This window comes from Photinus pyralis, unplaced genomic scaffold (genome assembly GCF_008802855.1).
Source record: "Photinus pyralis isolate 1611_PpyrPB1 unplaced genomic scaffold, Ppyr1.3 Ppyr1.4_LG6, whole genome shotgun sequence".
Taxonomy (NCBI): Eukaryota; Metazoa; Arthropoda; class Insecta; order Coleoptera; family Lampyridae; genus Photinus; species Photinus pyralis.
The window spans coordinates 38,633,342-38,654,456 of NW_022170663.1; the positions used below are offsets into that span (position 1 = coordinate 38,633,342).

Sequence of the window (21,115 nt, forward strand, 5' to 3'; positions counted from 1 at the left end):
CATTTAAATGGTCGAGATGCGCAAAGGGCACTGTGAATGCTGTGAACTCATATTGAATTTCATGCAATTCGGTTCATAACTCACGGAGATGTCAAAAGAGCCTTCCTTATTTTTTGGGGTACATTGCCCATTCACGAACTCCGATCTACAATTATCGATGAATTGCTCCATTTGGAATTATAAGGATGCTATGAACGCTCAATTATTTATTCATTCGATCTACAAATTTGATAAAGACTCCATTTACTAAATTTTATCGTAATCGATCCATTCGTTATCGAGATATCGTGCTAACGGACGGACAGGCGGACAGACACCGCAAAATTATAAACTCGCTAGGAGCTCGTTAATAATCGTACAAAAAAACTACACAGGGCCTTTCTAATAGAGCAATTATTGCTCTTGAATTTTGATAACTATGTATGTATTTCCTGTAAAATTAGTATTAATAGAGATATTAACCAATAATTGAAAAAAAAATACTTTTTGGGCCCTTTTTATGAGTGTTTAATTAATTTAAATGCGGGACCGTAAAACAGTAAAAACGTACTTTCTTAGTCTTAGCTAAATAAAATAAAATTTATCCCGCTGTCCGGAATTGCTCCCGCTATTGGTGCATGTACCGCCTAGCCTATTAGTATTTTTATATTAGCTAATTCATAAGTTCGCAATGGGTCGCGATACCGACAACGAAAATAATGAACTCGGGACAGTGGGAACACCTTCCGAGGTTATGCAACAGGCAGTAGTGTCTTCAAATTTATTGCCCGGTATGTTTATGGAATGAAGACATCAAAAAAAGGGAGCATCCGTATCTGAAATGTACTCCTTGTATACTTTAAAACGTTAATATACAGTGCTATTTATTAAGAAATAGACATAGGGATTAACGTGTATGGTTTTTTCTGTCTTCTGTCTGCTTTTAAATGACAAAATCTCTTCTGAAGAGCGCCTACTTTTATGCAACCAAAATAACTTCTTAAAACAACTATAACAAATATAAATTGTGCACAACTCTTGTGCAGATAAAGCGCAGGAGGAGGGCTATGGTTGGTAGAAATTAATTCCTTTCGTTGAGACGTTTCATTAGAGTACCATAAAGGATAAAACTAGTTCCACTTCCCCTCCCCTTCCCCACTACTTACTTTGATAAGAGGGCAGAAAGAAGAGCAGTAGTTGGTAGAAAACGGTTCCTTTCGTTGAGACCTTTAATTAGAATACCATGAGGGGTAGAACATGTGTTTAAATAATTCGCGCGGGGGCCCCATTTTAGACAGCGAAATTTGATGGCCGTCTGGCATACCTCCAAGGTATAGGCTACCTACAAAAAAATTCCGGGGTCCGGACGGACGGGCGGACGCACAAAACGCAAACAATAGCACATTTTTTTAGCGCATTTCCACAAAAATAAAAAAAAATGCGCTATTGTGGCCACTTTGTCCGTCCGTCCGTCCGTCCGTCCGTCCGTCCGTCCGTCCGCTAACTTTGCGACGCTACTAGTTTTTTATCTTAAGAGCTATTGTTCTACTTTTTTCGCTATTTGGTTCGTTATGGTGTCGAGTCTTGTACCAAGGAAGGAATTTTTTCTGTACCGCTTACAAAAAAAGTTATTGTAAAAAAAAACAAAAAACCGTTTTTTACATGTTCCATAATTTTACACTTTTGCCGTTTATTAACGATCCTAGAGATCGTTTTATAATTTTGCATTGCTATCTGTCGCCTGCCGGTTGGTCTCTCCGTCTGTTCCTTTGTCTGTCTGTCCATCTATCTGTCCGTGTGAACGATAACTTTGTTTAGAAATGTTCGATCGCTTTTACATCTCCGTTAGTTATGAACTGAATTGCATGAAATTCAATATGGGCATAGATTTAGCCATATAATACGCAATGCCAAAAGTTGAATCGAATCGATTCAAAATTCACAGTGCCCTTTTCGCATCTCGACCATTTATAAACCGAATTGCAAACTTTTTTACTTATAAAAGTATTTGAATGAAATTTGATACATAGGCACTTGGAATAAAGGAAAATCAAACGCCAATTTCAAAATTTGGTTTTGCGCATGCGCAGTGCCAACTTTTTTATTTATGGAAGAATTTAAACGAAATTTGATACATAGGCACTTGGGATAAAGGAAAATCAAACGCCAATTTCAAAATTTGGTTTTGCGCATGCGCAGTGCCAACTTTTTTATTTATGGAAGAATTTAAACGAAATTTGAACTTTAAACGAAATTTGATACATAGGCACTTGGGATAAAGGAAAATCAAACGCCAATTTCAAAATTTGGTTTTTGCGCATGCGCAGTGCCAACTTTTTTATTTATGGAAGAATTTAAACGAAATTTGATACATAGGCACTTGGGATAAAGGAAAATCAAACGCCAAATTCAAAATTTGGTTTTGCGCATGCGCAGTGCCAACTTTTTTATTTATGGAAGAATTTAAACGAAATTTGATACATAAGCACTTCGAATAAAGGAAAATCAAACGGCAATTTCAAAATTTGGTTTTGCGCATGCGCAGTGCCAACTTTTTTATTTATGGAAGAATTTAAATGAAATGTGATACATAGGCACTTGGAATAAAGGAAAATCTTGCGCCAGTTTCAAAATTTTATTTTGCGCATGCGCCGTGCCAACTTTTTTATCTATGGAACTATTTAAGTGAAATTTGATACTTAGGCGCTTGAAACAAAGGAAAATCTTAGTTTATTAGTTAGTTATAGTAAATTAGTTTTAAAATTTAGGTTTGCGCATGCGCAGTTCCAACTTTCTTATTTAGAAAAGCATTGAAATGAAATTCTTCTCATAAACTGAAATTGAAGTAGCACGTCAACAATGGATTGCCCATGTGCAACGCTATCTTTTCATTTTTACGATTTTAACAGAAGTTGCATCTTACAAATGGGAAATGAATGCAAGTGGAAATGCGCTTTATGTAAATCGTTTACGATTACTTTTTAACTTGTTTAATTCTACGGAAGCCAAAGCAACATTATTCAAATGAATTAATATGGCAGCCAGATCTTTATTTGTTTTAAGAAATTATTTTGGTTGCATAAAATTAGGCGCCCTTCAGAAGGAATTCTGTTATTTAAAAGTAGACATGCCTACTTCTTAATAAATAGCACTGTATAATAAAGAGAGCCAGGCAAAGTGTGAACTCGATCTCCATTTCTCTCTTTGCCTGGTGCATTGGCCATTTCGCGATTTTGCAGTTTGCCGGTAACATATACCGGGTGGTGCACGGTAAGTAGGAACATAGGGATTTAACATGGGAAATTAGTGTTATGCAATATCCTGCCCTCCTGTACATTTTACAGAAAAAACTGTAGAGGTTAAAGTTGTTCAGAATTAAAAGTTGCATGCAAAACTATTTTTACATGTTTTATTAAGCTTTTGGTATTCCCGCAAATTTAAAAATAAATTTCAACATTTCTGTTATTAGTAGCTATAGCCATGACTTTTGTTGTTTTATTAATTACCACTAATAACAGAATAGTTGAAATTTATTTTTAAATTTGCGGAGATACCAATAGCTTAATAAAACATGTAAAAGCAGTTTAGTATGCACCTTTTAATTCTGAACAACTTTAAACTCTACAGTTTTTTCTGTAAAATGTACAGGAGGGCAGGATATTGCATAAAACTAATTTCCCATGTTAAATCCTTATGTTCCTACTTACCGTACACCACCCGGTATACTGACCTCAACATTGTACTGTGCGCGTATATGTCCACCCTCTGCTCCTTAAAGTTTGACACGACTAGGGTTGCTATAGCAACTGCTACAGGGTTAGTCTCATTACTTAATTAACATACCTCGTATCACATTATGCAGTAGAACTGTACACAGGGTGTTACATATAAGTATATAAAAAAAATTGATTGGTAGAGGAAATCAAAATAAGCAACATTTTCATGTTCAAAAAACCCAGATACCAAACAAGAAAATTCTAGGAAATCGGAAAGGGGATGTCCCAAAACATACCCAAAAACGTGTCACCAGTCTTTGTAACTCTTATAGTTGCTCAGAAAAAATTAAAGAAAAAAATGCAAATTTCGCCCACTTTTTGAGGATGGTTCCTAAATGAAACACGTTGACAACCTCTGTTTATTTAGAAAAAGGGCTTGTTTTGATCCGCTCTACCACTTATTTTTTTTACATTTATTATATGTAACACCCTGTACAATCTTCCCTTTGTAACAAGACACTACGACCTCGTGACAGAACAACAATACTTCCAAATCGATAATGAAAAAGTAAATTAGTTCCTTACCTCAACAAGTCACTCAAGGTCTCAAGGATGTTTAAGCATTTTTTTGAGAATCTATAAAGAATATCATGGAATTTGCCTACGAAGGAATCTCTGCTGCCCAGTTATACGAAAGAGTAGGTATCAATTTAATCATTATAAGTAATTTTTGTACGAACTAAATCGAGCCTAAAAGCACGATATTTTCGCGTCATATTAACAGCAGAGGGCAGATACATCCATTTTTTGTTAAAGTCATTAGTTTTTCGTAATGTTAAAGGACAGAAGTTTTCAAACCAAATTACAATATTATCTACTGCATTTAAAGAACGGATGCCTTTATTTTATGCCTGTGCAGCCAATAAAATCCTAATCTTACATGGCAATTTATCTTTATAAAGGTATTTCTCATCCTGACTGAAATTATGAACCTGTCGTTTTGTTGCCTTCAATGTATAAATGGGAAATTTCTACTTTCAGAGGAACTATGCATTACTAAAATAAGAAGTAAAATAAACTGGCATCTTTTTCCTTTCAGGTGAACGGTCTTTTATAAAGACCTAGTAAAAACGTAATATGAAGAGGTATGGAGATGTATAAACGTGCGCGAAAATGCGTTTTTTTTTATATACCACGAGCAGACCCGGCGAACTTTGTACCGCGTTTGGGAAATCTCGTTTTCTTAGATGGGACATAGATTCGGTGAACTACATACCGCCTATCGGCAATATTTATTCATTTCAGTGGGACTTTCGGAAAGTGTTTGACTAGCCCAGAAACTTTCACGGGCATACGTCCAGGGTACAGCCATTCCCCAAAGTTTCATGGCAATCGGATGATATGTTTAGACAGGCATAAAAGACAGTTCCAGGTAGACATACACTCATTTTCATTTAAATAGATAATAGCAGACCCGACGAATTGACATTGCCCAACGTTTCCATATAATGCCATTACAGTGTTCACATTTTAAATACTTTTAGGTTTTGTGAGTGAAGAGATGTCGTTTCAAGACATGGTGATGATGTGATACAAAATCACGCTGTGCACATTTTAAATATTTGAAGGTACTGTGAGTTAAAAATGTGTACTTAACTTTGCTTTGTACTGGCAGAAGGCTACAGCGGGCCATGCGCAGATTCATAATTTAGGGTCTGCATGCCCACTTGGTCCGTGGCGCAATTAGTAGGATACGAATAGTGAGGATGCGTGATCTTTCGCCTTCTCACGTGCCGGGTTCAGTACTTCGTTGTATAATCTCACTATGCACATTTAAATCCTTTGAAGACTTATGTCTTCAGAATATGTTGTAGATTTGTTGCAAAATTACTATGTGTACACCTTAAAGAAGGATACAAGGTTTTCATAATAAATTACCGATTTCCTATGTCAACGTTAATAAGGTACTGTCCCCCATGAAACACTTTATTAACGCGTCAAGCAAGTGTGATTTTAAATCAGAGTTCACAGTGCTCTTAGTTAGCTATTGTAAGATTTTCAATGTTAAGATTGGAAAACTGATTAAATGGCATGTAATTACCGCTCAAAGCTTACAGGCATAATAATTTGCGTCTTAACCACTGTGTTATATTTACGACGACAAAAATGAACTTACTATATACAAAATAAATGTATTAGGACTCATATTACCCATTTCATCAATAATATCATATCTCCCACGTTATATTTCACCTTGCTCCGGGAAATCAAATTAGAAAAATCAACAAAAAAACATATTATTTTCTGTACGAAAGCGTCCTGGAAAAGTACTTTAAACATGATACCTTGCATTCGCACATTATTTTTATACTTTCTTGGAGATGTCTAGACTTTTCTCAACGTTTCATCATACGTAGATATTTAGTAGGTACATCATGGCATGCTGCAGGAATTCAAGACCGTTTAAATAACTTTTTAAATAAAAAGGTGCCATTAAATAGTAGCTACTCGAATTTCCGAGCACGAATGACATGTCCCGTGCAAGATGATCATAACTCTAAGTCCTCGGTTACTGAACATTCTCTTCAAAATGGCCACAATTATTCTATTTCAAGAAGCAAAATCTCTACTCCAATCTCCCTAGTTCTACCAAAGAAAAATCCGTGACGAGGGTTTGTCACTTTCACCGCTTTGGAAATCTGTCATTCGATTGAGTGGTAGGTATGTCACTTTCGCTTTTTTCTGACGAAATAAGTTTAAATACCCAGATTTAGCCTTCTTTTTTTCAGTTTTCCAACGTATAAATGTGATTCTATATATGGTTTTCAAGCTTAAAAAAATTAATTAATTTATTCAATGCTTGAAGTCACATAGTAAAACGTCTTCATTGATTGTCGCGAGATGAAACAAGAGGAACTGTAAAATTTGTGTCCGATTAGCACCCTGCGTTTCATTAATGAACAAAATATCTCAGAGTTAGACTTGTTTGTAATATCTGTAAGAACGGAATATAATTGCGTTTTATAATTTTGCAGTTGTAGTCTTTTACTACGTCATAGAAACCGCGATGTTATAAATAAATACTTAGCAGTGTTTGGCCATAAGAAGTTGTTTTAAATTCCCGCGGCCAAGTCATTTAATATAGGTACTAACGAATTGCGTATCACATTTTGCAATTTATTTGTTTTTTGATCAAAGTTGCCGCTCTCTTTCAAATTTTAATGCAATCGAATGTTAATACGCTCAAGATATGTGAGGAAAAGGATTTATCCTAACGATTGCCTCTTTATGATAAATAAATTTTATTTGTAACTCGCTATTGATGACAGCTATACTGCCCAACTGCGTTTGATCATTGAAAAATAATCCTTCACTCACCTTCATAATTCTTCAAAGAACATTCTTTAAAAAATTTCTGTTATATCTAAGGCAGATGCGAACTTTTATTTAGCAAACTTTTCAGAGATTATTTGCTAATCCTCACTAACATTTTCCTAGTTCTTGTTACATCGTTAGGTAATCTCGAGGGTTGTCCCTTAAACACGTGAAACAATTAAAACAAAATCCATGAAAGACGAAAAAGCTTAAAAAGCTTGCTTGAACATAGAACCCCGCACGCAGTTGTTTGATAATTGAAAATTTTAAAAAATCTTAAATTACTCACAGTTGCTTTTTTTCTATAATAATCCAAATAATCTGGTCGTAAAAAGGTTTACAATATCCAGGCTCACTTATCAAAGACACAAACGCACTCGCTGACAGCTTTGGGAAACTTCACTTGTTCTTGATAACACTGAACCTGATCACAAACAAACTGGTTTGATAATAAAGGTGGCCCATTTTCGGTAGCTGTTCGGACGGTAAAAAACATTTAATGACAAACCTTTTAGAATGGTTTTACTAAAAAGAAAATTGCTTTGTTTATCCATGCCCGAACTAACTTTCCACAAACTTTTACTTACTCACTTAACGATAACATGAATGCTTTAATAGGATTGTTTAACTTCTTTTGCACACTTTGTTTCGTAATCGACGAACTGCGTCTTCAACAAAACAAATAGCGCTGACTGTCCACGATTTAACCTAAACAACTCTCTTTAGCCGTCGCGGAACTCGCAGCCTCGGTTTTACGTCGATTCCAGTACTTGAAGGAAACACCACTTCGGCCATAAGATACTTCTTCTTCAGGATTTACAACACCGCCTTGATAACGCCAGCCAGCTTCGAAAGAACGCGTCTCGCGTCCCCAGTTACACGAAAATCACGCGCTCACACTTACATCTCTTAACAGCGATAAGAATGCGTGCGTTAATTAAACTTCACCTAATAAAACACCTTATCGCAAATAACCAGATGTGTCTTACTTAAAACATCCTAAATTAAATAAATACAAAAGCGATAAAATTTAAACAACAAAATATTACGCATTTACAGACAATTTTAAAAGGAAAAATCGAGGGAAAAATAGACATTGAGAAAACAAATTCAAATACAATAAACCAACTTCGTGCTTATACGTCAATAATTCCTTCGATTTATACTTAAAATAAAATAAAATTGAAATATTTTCATATACAGGGTGTCATTATTTTTTGTGTTTAGACTGACTTCGACGTTTTTTTGCACAACAATATACAGTTGTTATATATATATATATATATATAGTTGTGTTTCAGCCGCCGGTACCGTAAACAAAAGCTGTTATTAATCCGCCGTTTGCAACCGTTCCCGTCAAGATATTTCAATTATCTTTGTTCCATCCGAAAGCTCGTGTCATTTAGAAGACGAGAGCAAATTAATATTTTAGAATTTCAGTCTCATTATGTAATTATTAGATTATTTTTGTTTCCAATGGTCAAACTCAAAGACAGTCGAAGTTTATCAGCTTGATATCTACGACCCCGCCGGTTGATCCCAACATTCCAATTAACAATTGATTTAGAGTTACGAATTTAGAAATGTTATCCGGCAAATTAAGTAAGTGTAATTAGCGGTGGATAATTTAATGAGATGCAGTAAACTGATTAAGTCGGGAGTGGTCTCAAAAGGAGCGTTGTTAATTAATTTGAATTTTAGGGCCAATTACAAGTTTTTAGAATCGCACAATTAAATAAGTTTTCATTTTTGGATGTAGATAACAGAATACGTTGTCCGGCTTGGAATTTCCTACGTTCCCTTCATAGCATGGCCAAATTTTATAAAAGGTTAAGCCGTTGTTTAGAGGGGATCTATTGTCTTTTGCATCTTTGCGAGTTTCGTTTCGTAAGTACCGTAATTTTTGAGCTTTTTCGTAAATTTACTTTGGCAACCGTACCGTATCTAAACCATCGATCTTTTGCCTTTTGCATCTTCGCGTTTCGTAAGTACCGTAATTCTGAGCTTTTCCGTAAATTTATCTTGCATTCATACCGTTTAATTTTTGCTTTTACATTAAGTTTATCGCACCGTATCTACAGCTTTTGCCTTTTCATGCACAACAATTTCTTTCGCTCTGCAAGGTATGGTTTTTTGGGAAATATTTTTCGCTTTTTCGAAATGACTTCCACCATTTGTTGAACTGGTCCGACTCCTGGACTTGCCGTGTACTCTGATTGAGTTTGCTCAAGGCTTCCGAGACCGTCCCGCAAACCGCTACTCCAAACCACCATGAGTCCAGGCCAAACCCCTTAGTGGCCCTCCAGTCCGTCCGTCCGTTTCGCCGGCAGCACATCCAGGTTGCCGCCGACTTTCGTCATCTCACATGATTTAGTTATAGTTAGCTATATAATTTGTAAATTAATTTATTTAAAAAATTATTACCTTGAAGTACTCTGAAAACTGAAGTTCATTAACTGTGGGAATAATGTTGCAGATTTACTCATTGCAATTTATGATTACTTATTCCCGACCGCTACTTGTACATTTTGACTTCACGAATTCATCTCATTCACTCTAAATCGCATATTTTTACCAAGTAAATTACTTCTACAATGGAATCTTATTGACTGGCCACCCCACCGCTTTCTCTAAAAGTTGAATATCCATTCCATTTTTTTTTTATTACTAGAAACTGTATCGAAGCGGGAATCGGGTTCAAGTATTTTTGTTTATTCAATGACCCACACAGTTCCGTTTTTTCTCTGTTAATGCTCTTGTTGCACAAACTAATTCACGGCCTACACTCATTACTATTATTTATGGCATAGGAACTGCGCCAAACATAATAAAGCGGGGACGCATATTACTCACATTGAGCATCTTCGTAAAACCAATACGAATTTATTCTCATTTCGATGTTAAAATCTAGTTCAAGTTAAAGATTTTCATCGCTTGATTATTAAATAATCAGTATCTATCAAACAGGATCACTTCAGTACCTAAATTAAACCTAATTTAGATTATTTGCTCATTATGTATTTGCTTAACTGAATTGATGTAACATAGATAACCTGATTAAATAAAACTTTGTGTTCACCAATATTGTGATGGAATAAGGAATATAAACCAAAATCAATTTTACGACTTTAATTTTCCATATTCTCATCTTTCCCTTGCAATGAATAACATCCATAAAAAATCCGTATATTCATAATCATTCCATGTATGAAAAATTGAAGTAAATCCTTCTTTATTTACAAACGAGCAGATTCTTCAGAAAATAGGAAAACCTAAAGTTCTGATATTAGTATTCGGGGACTTTTTTCATAATTTTTTTGTGTAGAGTGCACACATTTATGAAAACAATGCAAAGCAAACGTCGCAATTAATAATTACGTTGTGACCTTTCACTGCTTAATGGATCATGCTGCTTGTTTTATACTTTTCGTTGTAAAAGTAGTACGAAATTTAAAACCTATCCTTCTGTTTCATTATGTACTATTTACGGTTATGAAAACCGTGCCTAAGGATTTTATAATAACAATAATATTTAAAATCATCTCCAGGTTAAAACATACCAGAATTTCATTCATTTTATACGATCACCTTAGTCTTACATAGCGGCTTGCTACGTAACATACCGCATTTAATTATTTGGAAATGTCATAGATGAATTCGTATGGCTCGGCAATGCGTTTGATCAGAAGCTGTTGTACTGAAAAACGTGATCTATGTTTAAAAGTTTTTTCTACAATTTTCTTTTTTGGTAATAAGAGGTTATCCAATCTATTAGTCATTTCGAGTTGACCTAATCACATTATACCTCTCAAAAATCAAAGCGTGTCATGACTCAATTACCCCCACGAACAAAGCTCTCAAGACCAATTTAATAACGCTGTCTTGGAGGAATAATCGAGAATCATTTCACTTTGAAAGTTAAACGTCGTTCCTGTCCACGTAATCGATCTCATTATAGATAATTTTTTTCTGTTGAAAATTAAAATATTGATCTGTCCTAATTGGTTATATGTCTAAACTCAATTTTATCAGTGGCACGTAACGTCTTTTATCATAATGCAAACGTGTAATTAGTATGATTAATAATTTGGTATCGTGAAAGAATACAAATGGACATAATTGGAAAAGCGCGAATATATCTTCGTTAACTCGGGATGGCAAGTATTTGCATAACAAATTTTGTTCCCGGTTGGTAAAAATTCAAATGTAATTTCAAAACCAATTACCTGCAGTAACTCCTCTATGGACACCTTCTGTAAGGGGTGCAGCCGTAACACTTTCGCCCAGTTCTTCGGAATTCGCAGACTGCCATTAAAGGACATGACCATTTATGACCAATTGTTTTGACACAGTTCACTTTTAAGACTGGAATAATAAAACGTACTTGTGCTCCAACTAGTTGAAAATTCGGTGCCTGTGATATGTTAAGCAATATGTTTCGTACAAGAGCAAGCATGCTACTGAGGAAATTTGACGCTGCGAACTTAAAGTCCAACCGAAAGCTCTAGACCCAGGTTGTACGCCGAATCCTTACCGCTTCAGCTACTTTGTTTAAAACATTTTTCTCATGATAACATATTAAGCTCGTTACTTTTCCATTTGAGCAATAACAGGAATTTGCATATCTTTCTTTGGAAAGTTGATTTATGCTTTTATTCTGAAACTACTTTATTGTTTCGCATCTAATTTTCGTGCTCGTGGAGAGAAAGCAACCAGAAGCGACGCTTTATTTACAGTCATGTCTAAGGCCATCCGATTGGGTGGTGCAACAGAGTTTTGGTGGCCCTTGTGTTAACTACTTAATTGACATGATTTCCGTTCCTGTGTCCGTCCACGTAACGTGTGTTCGTCTCATTAAGATTTATTCGTATAGAGAGGGTTTGTTTACACTTGCCAATCCAGCTTGAAAGCTCATTGCACAAATTTTATGGTGCCCCTATGTGAATAGAGAATTAAACTAGGACTTGCGCTACCATGTTTACTCTTCCAAGTTTCTGCAACGCATATAGGGCTTTATTAGCAAAGGAGCTTTATTAAATTCATGACGAAGACATCCACTAGAAATTTCAAATACTCTAGAAGTTTCCTCCACAAACTCCATCAGCGGCAGTATCGGTACGCCAATAATTCTTCATTAAGAGACACTTGCTACGGAATGAACTAATCGGAATCGCACGGATAGCCCATGGGTGCCCTTAAACTTCATAACACTCATTATTATTATTTTAACGCTTGTAATGTGAATAAAATTACCGCTTATTCTGATTCACAAAATACTCCAGCGTTAATTACAATGCAACGCGCTCTAGTTATTTATATTCCGCTTGCAATTATATTTCGCACTCAGCGTATCCAATTATGACACATTAACATTTCGCTTAAAGCGAAGTAACTGCCTGTCAAAATGCTCAGCACATATTTGCATGTCTAGAATGTTCGCTAATCACTCAAAACCGGAAGAAGGTGGCCATGAATGCGATAAACTTGATATGTTCCGAATGACATTTACCTTAGTTGTGCCACACTGCCCCCTCCTTAGACTTCCGTCTCGTAATTATTTAAATTACTATTTTCCAAACCTTATTTCAATAATAATCCGACAATTTAGAGATTTTTCTGTCAACTGGCTGAATTGCGTTAGTTTTGTTTTGTGTTTCGGCTTTCCGCACTTAGTAGTGAATAAGTACAGTTAAGATACGTTATCACCCTACACATTAAAATCATTTGTAACATTTAACGATAGTGAAGCAGAAATTAAGCTACTTCCCACATAGTCAATGTACGGGGAATGTCGCTCCATTTTAATAAAAGCTCTTAAGGTTAAGTACGTGCAAAACGTCTACAGTCATATTTTTTAAGAAATAGACATATGGGTTTACCTATATGTATTGTTTTCCCTATTATACAGGGTGTTACATATAAGTATGTAAAAAAAATTGGATGGTAGAGGGGATCAAAACAAGCATTTTTTCCAAATTAACCAAGGATCCAACGTGTTTCGTTTGGGAGCCACCCCCACAAAAGTGGTGAAATTTGCATTTATTTTTCTCAGCAACCATAAGAGTTAGAAAGACAGTCTTTGAAAGTTTTCGGTTATGCCCTTTCCGATTTTGTAATTTTTTTTTCAAAATTCTGTGATAATCCACCCTTACGATTAGGCAACACACCTTTAAATCTGAAACAAAAATATGATATGCTCTGTATATAACGAATCAACCGCTTTGCGCAGATGCCGAATACTAGGGGATTTTCGTAACGAAGCTAGGGAAGAATGAAGAAGATGGTGACGAGGTCGACGGAAGGCATCGCGCGTTCCCGGTTTTTATTCTTGATTATTTTGGTTGTGGTATTTTGATATTTTACATTTTGCTGATTTTCCATAACCTGCCGATATCCAACCATGGCGTACTCCATGCCTTTGTTTTGAGTATCGTTAGATGAATCGTGCTTGTTATACTGTACAGGTGATTATGCCATTATTTTGTTTAATTATTTATTTCTGTATTCAGAAGGAGTTGATTATCAGTGCGATGTGGCTCTGTCCGAATGAATCGTAACTATTCCGTGAGGGAGTGCCTAATACAGTTCGACCGTTCGCTGTATCTGTTACCTACTCGTCTCATGCAGGCTGCATTTCTGAGTCTCGCAATATGAAAGGGTTCCGAATTAACATTTCCTCTATTTAAAATATGTTTTCTTTGAGCAATAATCGATTTTCACATGAATACTTGCTATTGGCATTCTCACATGTACTTTTCGTGTTAAATTAATTTATATGTTAACTGAAGGCTGGAGTAGAGCCACACCATGTTGATGTTTTCTATGTACATGCCATTTATTATTTTACGAGTTGTGCTCAATTGATCGTACAGTTGTTTTGATGTGTTTTTGTACTGAATTGATTTATCATGTTTTCCACTGCATTGTGTATTTTGTTTTTATGAACTTGTTTAATTACATTTGTTTTGATCATCGGATTTTTATCACACAATTTGAGATGTTTTATTTATGCATATTTTCTCTTGCATTTTATTGCTGTAGGTGATTTATTTCATGTATTTGTGTGGCCTATGCCGGGGTTTTTGTCCCGTAGAAGGTTTCCCTGGCATGGTCTTATTGTGTGCGTAATATATTTATTTGTTCTTGTCATTTCTTACGCATAAAAGTTCTGACTGTTGTGTAAAGCAGATGTGCCGGATGTAATACCGCGCTCTTCCCCAGTTACCGTCCGTGAATTAAGTGTGTACGGCTGTATAGTCGTGATCATAATTAAGTTATACCTGTTGTAAAATTTCGATAGACGCTGCGAGTGTACATTCGCGCTCGCCCGGAACAATCCCTCCTGTAATATACCCTGGATAGGGTTTTAGTTTTGTCTTATAACGTAAGACTTACTTGATTTGTATTGATCCCGTTCAAAATTAAATTATAACAGAAATTGTCTTTGAAACTACCCGCCGGTTGTTGATACTGGATGTTAACCATGTTAAATTACAGATAAATAAAACTCCCATGGAATGTCAAGGGCCCGTTTTGACGTATACGTTTGGATCGCATTCAATAATTTTTATTTACTTTTCTGTATAGTGTAAATATTTATTTAATTTGTGTACAAATATTTCTAATTATATTTCTTGTTTAGTTAATTAAAATAGTGGTGACCTGTTATCTCCGGCTTTAGAGCTACCCAGAACAACTCCCGGTGATCCTGAAACGTAGGCAACCAACCATACAGTTTGTCTGGGTGAACAGGAGGTGGTTTAAAAAGGGAGATTTTAGAGGTCCTTGGGCTACGAAGAGGCAAAGGGTAGCCTGTAACCACTAGGACCGTTACAAATTGGCCCTTCCCGATTATGTCTCACGTCCCAATACATACAAGAACCAATTACACAACGTAGGAGTTCATTCGTGCCATCCCCATCGAGCCGACTTCCATTCAAATTCAAAAGTGCCGCTTGTAGTTTTTCCCAGAGTTGCCAACGGTAAGTATCGACTAAGTCAACGTTTTACAGTGTCGGCTTGATAGACCCCTAAGAACATTACAATTCCTACCACGAAAGGGCGCACCGCTAAATAAGGGTGCGAAAAAATTCTGATTTCGACGAAATTTGGTATCTGTGCTTTTTGAACATGAAAATCACAAATATGAAAATTCGAAAAAAAATAACGACGCGAAAGCAACAATAATAATCAAATTAATTAATGTGACAGCCAGATCTTTATTTGTTTTAAGAAGTTATTTTGGTTGCATAAAATTAGGCGCCCTTCAGAAGTGATTTTGTCATTTAAAAGTAGACATAGGGAAAAACAATACACATAAATCCCTATGTCTACTTCTTAATATTAACACTGTGTCAAGGGTATTGGAGTACACCCAGCTTTGTGTAATAGAAGTGCAAATCAAATTCTTCGGACGCGTCCACAGTTGTAGTACAAGTGGGCGACGTGGTCGAATTAAGATTTTCACGTGGTAACAACCGCGCAATTATGGTACTGGTCAGTGGTCACTATTAGATCAGCAATCTAGCTTGGTGTGTGTGGGACCTTGGTTTCAAACTCCACATCTTGACGAGGCAGCTTCATACAAAATCCCTCAAGCCCACGGTGAACAGCTTATGCCTAAAGTGGACTCTGGATACCGAGGAACCTCCAGTATCAATCTTCCTTACTGCGGTATGGAGCCTGGTGTAGATGATCGTCATTTCTCCAGTTTTCTTGGAATCAATATAAACCAAAAACAAATTACAACCGTGGAATGTGCTCCCGTAAGCACATCAAGGCAAGGATTACACGTGGAAATGCCGCAGGATATCCCCCCCAGCGTTTCAATGGTGTTAGTAGAGTTGGCATCTTACATAAAAGATTTTCCGATGTAAATTTTACCACAGAAAAGCATAAAGCACTTCAACAAGGAATTCTTGGCACTATCTTAAAACTATAAGAGTAAACCGTGTGTCTCCGATTCTAATGTTGAAACCTTAAGCCTGCTTGGCTGTCGGTTAACTGCACCAATCGGGTCACTGCGCAGTGGCTCCGAACCATAGTGTCTATGCTGACCCAAAGAGAGGGACCACCACTTGGTGCTGCCGACGAGAATCATGTTCCGAAGGTGACCAAATGCCGATTTCCCGGACAGCACGAACGAATCAATAGACCGCATTTTGAAAAACATCCGAAAACTTAACGGCGGTTAAGCACGAGTGAATGACGTATGCTTAAGGGGGAGCAGGAAGGAGCCGTTGCTCATTTTGCCATGCTATGGATGGAGCCCACCATAAAATAACAGCGTTACGCTCAAACACCTGGACGGTAAGGTTTTCAATCTGCACATTAGGGAGGATCACTGTCAAGTTTAAGGGTTCCATATGGTCTAAGGCTGACGTGGTTCCTAAAAAAGAGCCGGAAGTCACGACATCTGGAGGATCCAATTGTCCTCGAGAATCCGTTCAACGTGATACAAGTGACCATCGGTCGAAGCAAAAGAGAAAGGCCAAAGGGTGGGTCCCAAGGAAAGCGCCAAGTGCTGCCACAGGAAGTGACATACCGCTCGCCAATGAAGCACCGAGTCTTAGTCGGTTACTCACCCCACAATACGGTACGAAATTTCCTTAAGACAGAAACATCTACAACACAGTAAGGCGTTGGATGTTGTGAAGAAGATTTGGTATGTCTAAGTGCCCCTTCACGCTAGGCAGGGCGGGAAGCAGTGCAGCGATGCTGAGCAGCGCGACGGAATCGCCTTAACCGAGGACACAGTCGCACGTTCAGCGGCTTCGTCTGGCGGCTGGAGCAAGCACTGTCACCTGTCCCAACAGTACAAGATGGATTTCAACGAGGGCCTGCTTGTTTTTCTACGCCGGTATGGGTACGGCCTCTCTAAACACTAAATACATTAAAGGACTAGCGACGAAAATTTTTTTGATCATTTTACTTTACCCTCCTCCGACAATACGCTTTTGAGATATAAGGGCTTATAACCGATTACGATAAAGGATCGAGGGGAAGGGAAACTTCCTGGGTTCCTAAACAGACGTGACAAACTTTTTAAAAGCAATTACAAATACCTGCAATTACACCCACTTCAACCTTTTCTCAAATCGCATTTTTACAATGTACCTACTTTAAGGCTGTGTTCAGACACGGCGATAATCGCGCGATTCTGAACAATGTCTAAAAACACTTCCACCATCACGTAAACAGAATGTTACCGATCATGTCTTATCCAAACCCATTAACTTTAACACACCACTTTATACAAACATAATTCCTAGCAAATAAATTCTAAAAATAAAGAATTGTACACAAACAGAACATTTGCAATATCAGCTTAAAATAGAGCAAATTAAATAAATACAATAGTCTACTAATTTCAATAATCAAACAATGAACCATCCGAATCGTAACCAGTCTTTCCCCTAAACAACCTAAAATTTGATATTGCGGCACTGCATGGGAGAGTTGCACAGGTCATATTCGGGGTTACGACGTCCCCACTGTCATATAAATTTTGGTGGATTTCGCTAAAAATCCACAACAAACTCGTACTGAATAGTTAATTTTTGGGGCACTTCTCATACCTCGAGCTTCTACTGGCGACAACAACGCGAGCCCTGCAGAACAAAGAACAAAATTCCGTTCCGCAAGAGCTGTGCGCGTTTACAAGATCTTTCCGACACCAGTTTAAAAACAATCGTACCGAAACTGTAGAAGGCAAAAAAATGAAAAATCACACCACGTTAGTAAACCACGATCGGGGATGGCGCCGAGATGTCGTCAATCTCACACTTGACCTCCGGTGACTGTCCGGTACTAAGTACACTCCTCGTCGTCCTCCAAGCGTTCTTCTACGGACCCTACCAACCAACGTGAGATGAAAAGCTGCTCTTTTACAAATAAATTTGCAAAAATGCAAAAAACGAAACACCAATTAGGGGTGCAAATGCCGCCACGCGCAAAATATTGATGACAATGCGCGCGCGTGGTGAGGGGTTAATGTAACCCTGAGTACCGGAAAGTGGAACGGTTTGAAGAACTTACAGAAAAAAAGTTCATAACATCATCCTATTAAAATTCGAGCTTCTACCCTGCACCATCTGAATCATTAAACTGCCACAGGTGGTCACTTAGCCGTTTCAAAAATTTGGTTTTGAATTTGTACTTTGTTAAACACAGGGAAATTCTCAAACACACCGCTTCATAGCGAACGTGAAAGTATGTCCGGCGATAACAAGCGATAATAAGAAAGGTATTGAGCAAAGTGAGGGCGGTTGCCACGATCTCTTGGGACCTAAAGGTTTCCCCCCGTTCTTTTTAAAGTAGAGCACGTGACAAAAATACTGGTTTTCTATTAGTTGTTAGGTCATTTGGTGCAAAAAATAAGTCCCTGTTCAATTTTTCTCATGGGTAAGACTCAAATAGCGAAAGACGTGGACGAGTGGGTGGTTTTAAGCTGGCTTTCGCAAGCGGTCACGTACTACGTTAGGTACACGGAATTTGATTCTTAGACAAGTTACCAGTGCGAGCCAGTACCAATCTGAGTACGCTAATTTATTATTATTGTTGGTTTATTTCTCGTCAGTACAAAATGTTTTCGTTTACACTACATATAAATATCGGTGTGTGAAACAAACGGGACGTGAAAAAACTTTTTAGCAGTCTGATTCTTAGCAATGCCTTTTATTTAAAAGTGATAGAATTTACGCGAAGGAACCTTTTCGAGTAGAAGGACCGCTTTTCAAACAAAAAACGGGATTAAGCTGAACTTGAAACTCATTGTAATAAACAAAGAATTTCCTTTTTTTGGATTGCTAATAGTAACGGCTAATTAAATCCAGTGCCTCAAAGTCATTAGACAGCGCCTTGTGTGATAAATAAAATTTTGTATACAACGGCATACGGCAGGGAAATTAATATCAACACAGCGGAACATGTGCTATTTTATTTCTGCACGTAATCACGTATTACTAAAATTACGTATTATTAAGGAGCTCCTAGCGAGTGTATAGTTTTGTGGTGTCTGTCCGTCTGTCCGTCCGATAACTCATAAACGAATGGACCGATTAGGATGAAATTTTGTAGGTGGATTCTTTATCAAATTTGTAGATCGGTGGTCTTGAATTGGCAATGTAGCCCAAAAAATAAGGAAAGCCCTTTTGACATCTCCGTGTGTTATGAACCGAATTGCATGAAATTCAATATGCGTATAGCTTTAGCCATATAGAACGCAATTCCAATTGAGCCTAATCGATCAACATTCACAGTGCCCTTTTCGCATCTCGACCATTTACAAACCGGATTGAAAACTTTCTTATTTATGTAGGTATTTAAATTAAATTTGATCCATAGCCACTTGGAATAAAAGCAAATTTAACACCAGTTTCAAAATTTGGTTTTGCGCATGCGCAGTGCCAACTTATTTATTTATGGAGGCGTTCAAATGAAATTTGATACATAGCCACTTGGAATAAAAGCAAATGTAGCGCCATTTTCCAAATTTGGTTTTGTGCAAGATGTGCAGTGCCACCTTTCTTATTTGTGCAAGCAATTAAATGAAATTTCATACATGTACCTACACTTTAAATAAAAGCAAAACTAACATCAGGTTTAAAATTTGGTTTTGCACATACATAGCCATACCCAGGAGCTCGTTTTCTATATTTGTTTAGTTTATTAAATGTTAGAAAAATACGCTATGAACCATCAATACTAACCCAAATCCTTTTCTCGAAAAAAGGAGATTGTCTTTGATTACAGCAACTTAGGCAACCAAACATGATCGATATTGCCATCACACGGTGATCACACGTACAATTTTCAAATCGATTTATCACTTAGGCAACACATTATGCAACGGCCTTTTGTCATACTTTTTAAACTCAAAACTGTGCACCTTCCAGGGTCTTTTCTAATTGTGAATCCCTTTAAAGACCGTGGAATTTATTGAAAAGGAAAGCAATTGTTTAAAAAATAAAATTTTGTCTACAGATTGGGCCAATCGTTGCAAACAAGGGCCTTGATGAAATTCATACTTACCCTTAAAATTCTAAAAGGGCTTTCCGTCATAAGGCATATCGTATGTTCCTTTTCTTGTCCATTGTTACCATCTTTGTTATCCTTATGAACAACCACGGAAGGTAACATATTCTGCTTTTCGCCGGCTTCCCCAGGAGCACTTCTCAAACTAAACTTCCAAAACCTCTGCAAATGAGAAGAAATCCACCCCTGCGAAAAAACGGAATACTGTATACTTACTGCGATCATTTCTGTTTCTAATGACATTTGAACGTAAGAAATTTGCATTTATTTGAGGAATTTTTGATTCGCCGCCAAGTGGCTTATATTTAGAAGAGGTATTGAGCTCGAACAATGCCAAAGTTTTTTGAAAATCGATAATGATGTACTTGTTCGAAGACACGCACACTTTTAAGTGTAATCGTGAATGACATCGTAAACCATTTATTACGCAGTTTTGGAAAATGGCGTCTGTTTTAGTCACGGAATAACCAAATGTATAAATACAGCGTTTCGCAAGTGCAGCAAAACTTTCATAAAACTCGGCAAAAGTCCAATTTCACCCTAAACCATAGTAAAGCTTTCAGTATTAATATTAAAGCTGCGGTACGCGTATACGACGTCGACGTCTTAAAGTAAACTTACCCGACTCCGATCAACAGGTGTTTCATTTACGTTGCCCTCTTGCTTTGCTTCGAGCGATTTCTTTTCGGGTTGTTCGATTGAAGTTGTTAATGTAATTACCGGGGTCGCAGGTGTGGACACTTTGGTGTCAATGTTGTCCCCAATGTCGACCCTCCAGGATCTCGCCACGTTAAAGAAGTGCAATAAATTCGGCATCTCTCGATAATTGTCGCCCTACTTGATCCTGAAAAGAAAAAAAAAATTGGTTATCCACTGGTAATTAATATTGTGTGTTGCTAATTAAATTATAGTATACGAAGAAATTTCATGGACCACCCAAGTCCTTTTTTTCGGAGGTCGGAGCCTCGAACCCTATAGTAATTATCACGACTACGACTCTGTCTCAATTT

The 21,115-nt window shown here is 37.1% G+C and overlaps 1 protein-coding gene across 5 annotated transcripts in view; it reads right to left on the minus strand.

Moving 5' to 3' along the window:
- The window catches only part of LOC116174003 (transient receptor potential cation channel subfamily A member 1), a 58,241-nt gene that overhangs the window by 26,026 nt on the left and 11,100 nt on the right, over nucleotides 1-21,115 (minus strand). For 4 of the 5 annotated variants that reach the window (XR_004146008.1, XM_031491777.1, XM_031491772.1 and 1 more), the window contains exons 2-3: nucleotides 20,727-20,949; nucleotides 20,103-20,291 (exon numbers count right to left, since the gene is read on the minus strand). Coding sequence is in view for 4 of the 5 variants with exons in the window: in XM_031491777.1 (XP_031347637.1) it covers nucleotides 20,103-20,291; nucleotides 20,727-20,921 (384 nt within the window). In the remaining variant the exon portion in view is untranslated. Of the gene's footprint in view, nucleotides 1-20,102; nucleotides 20,292-20,321; nucleotides 20,493-20,726; nucleotides 20,950-21,115 lie in introns of those variants that run through there. The other variant, XM_031491775.1, reaches the window with a different exon arrangement.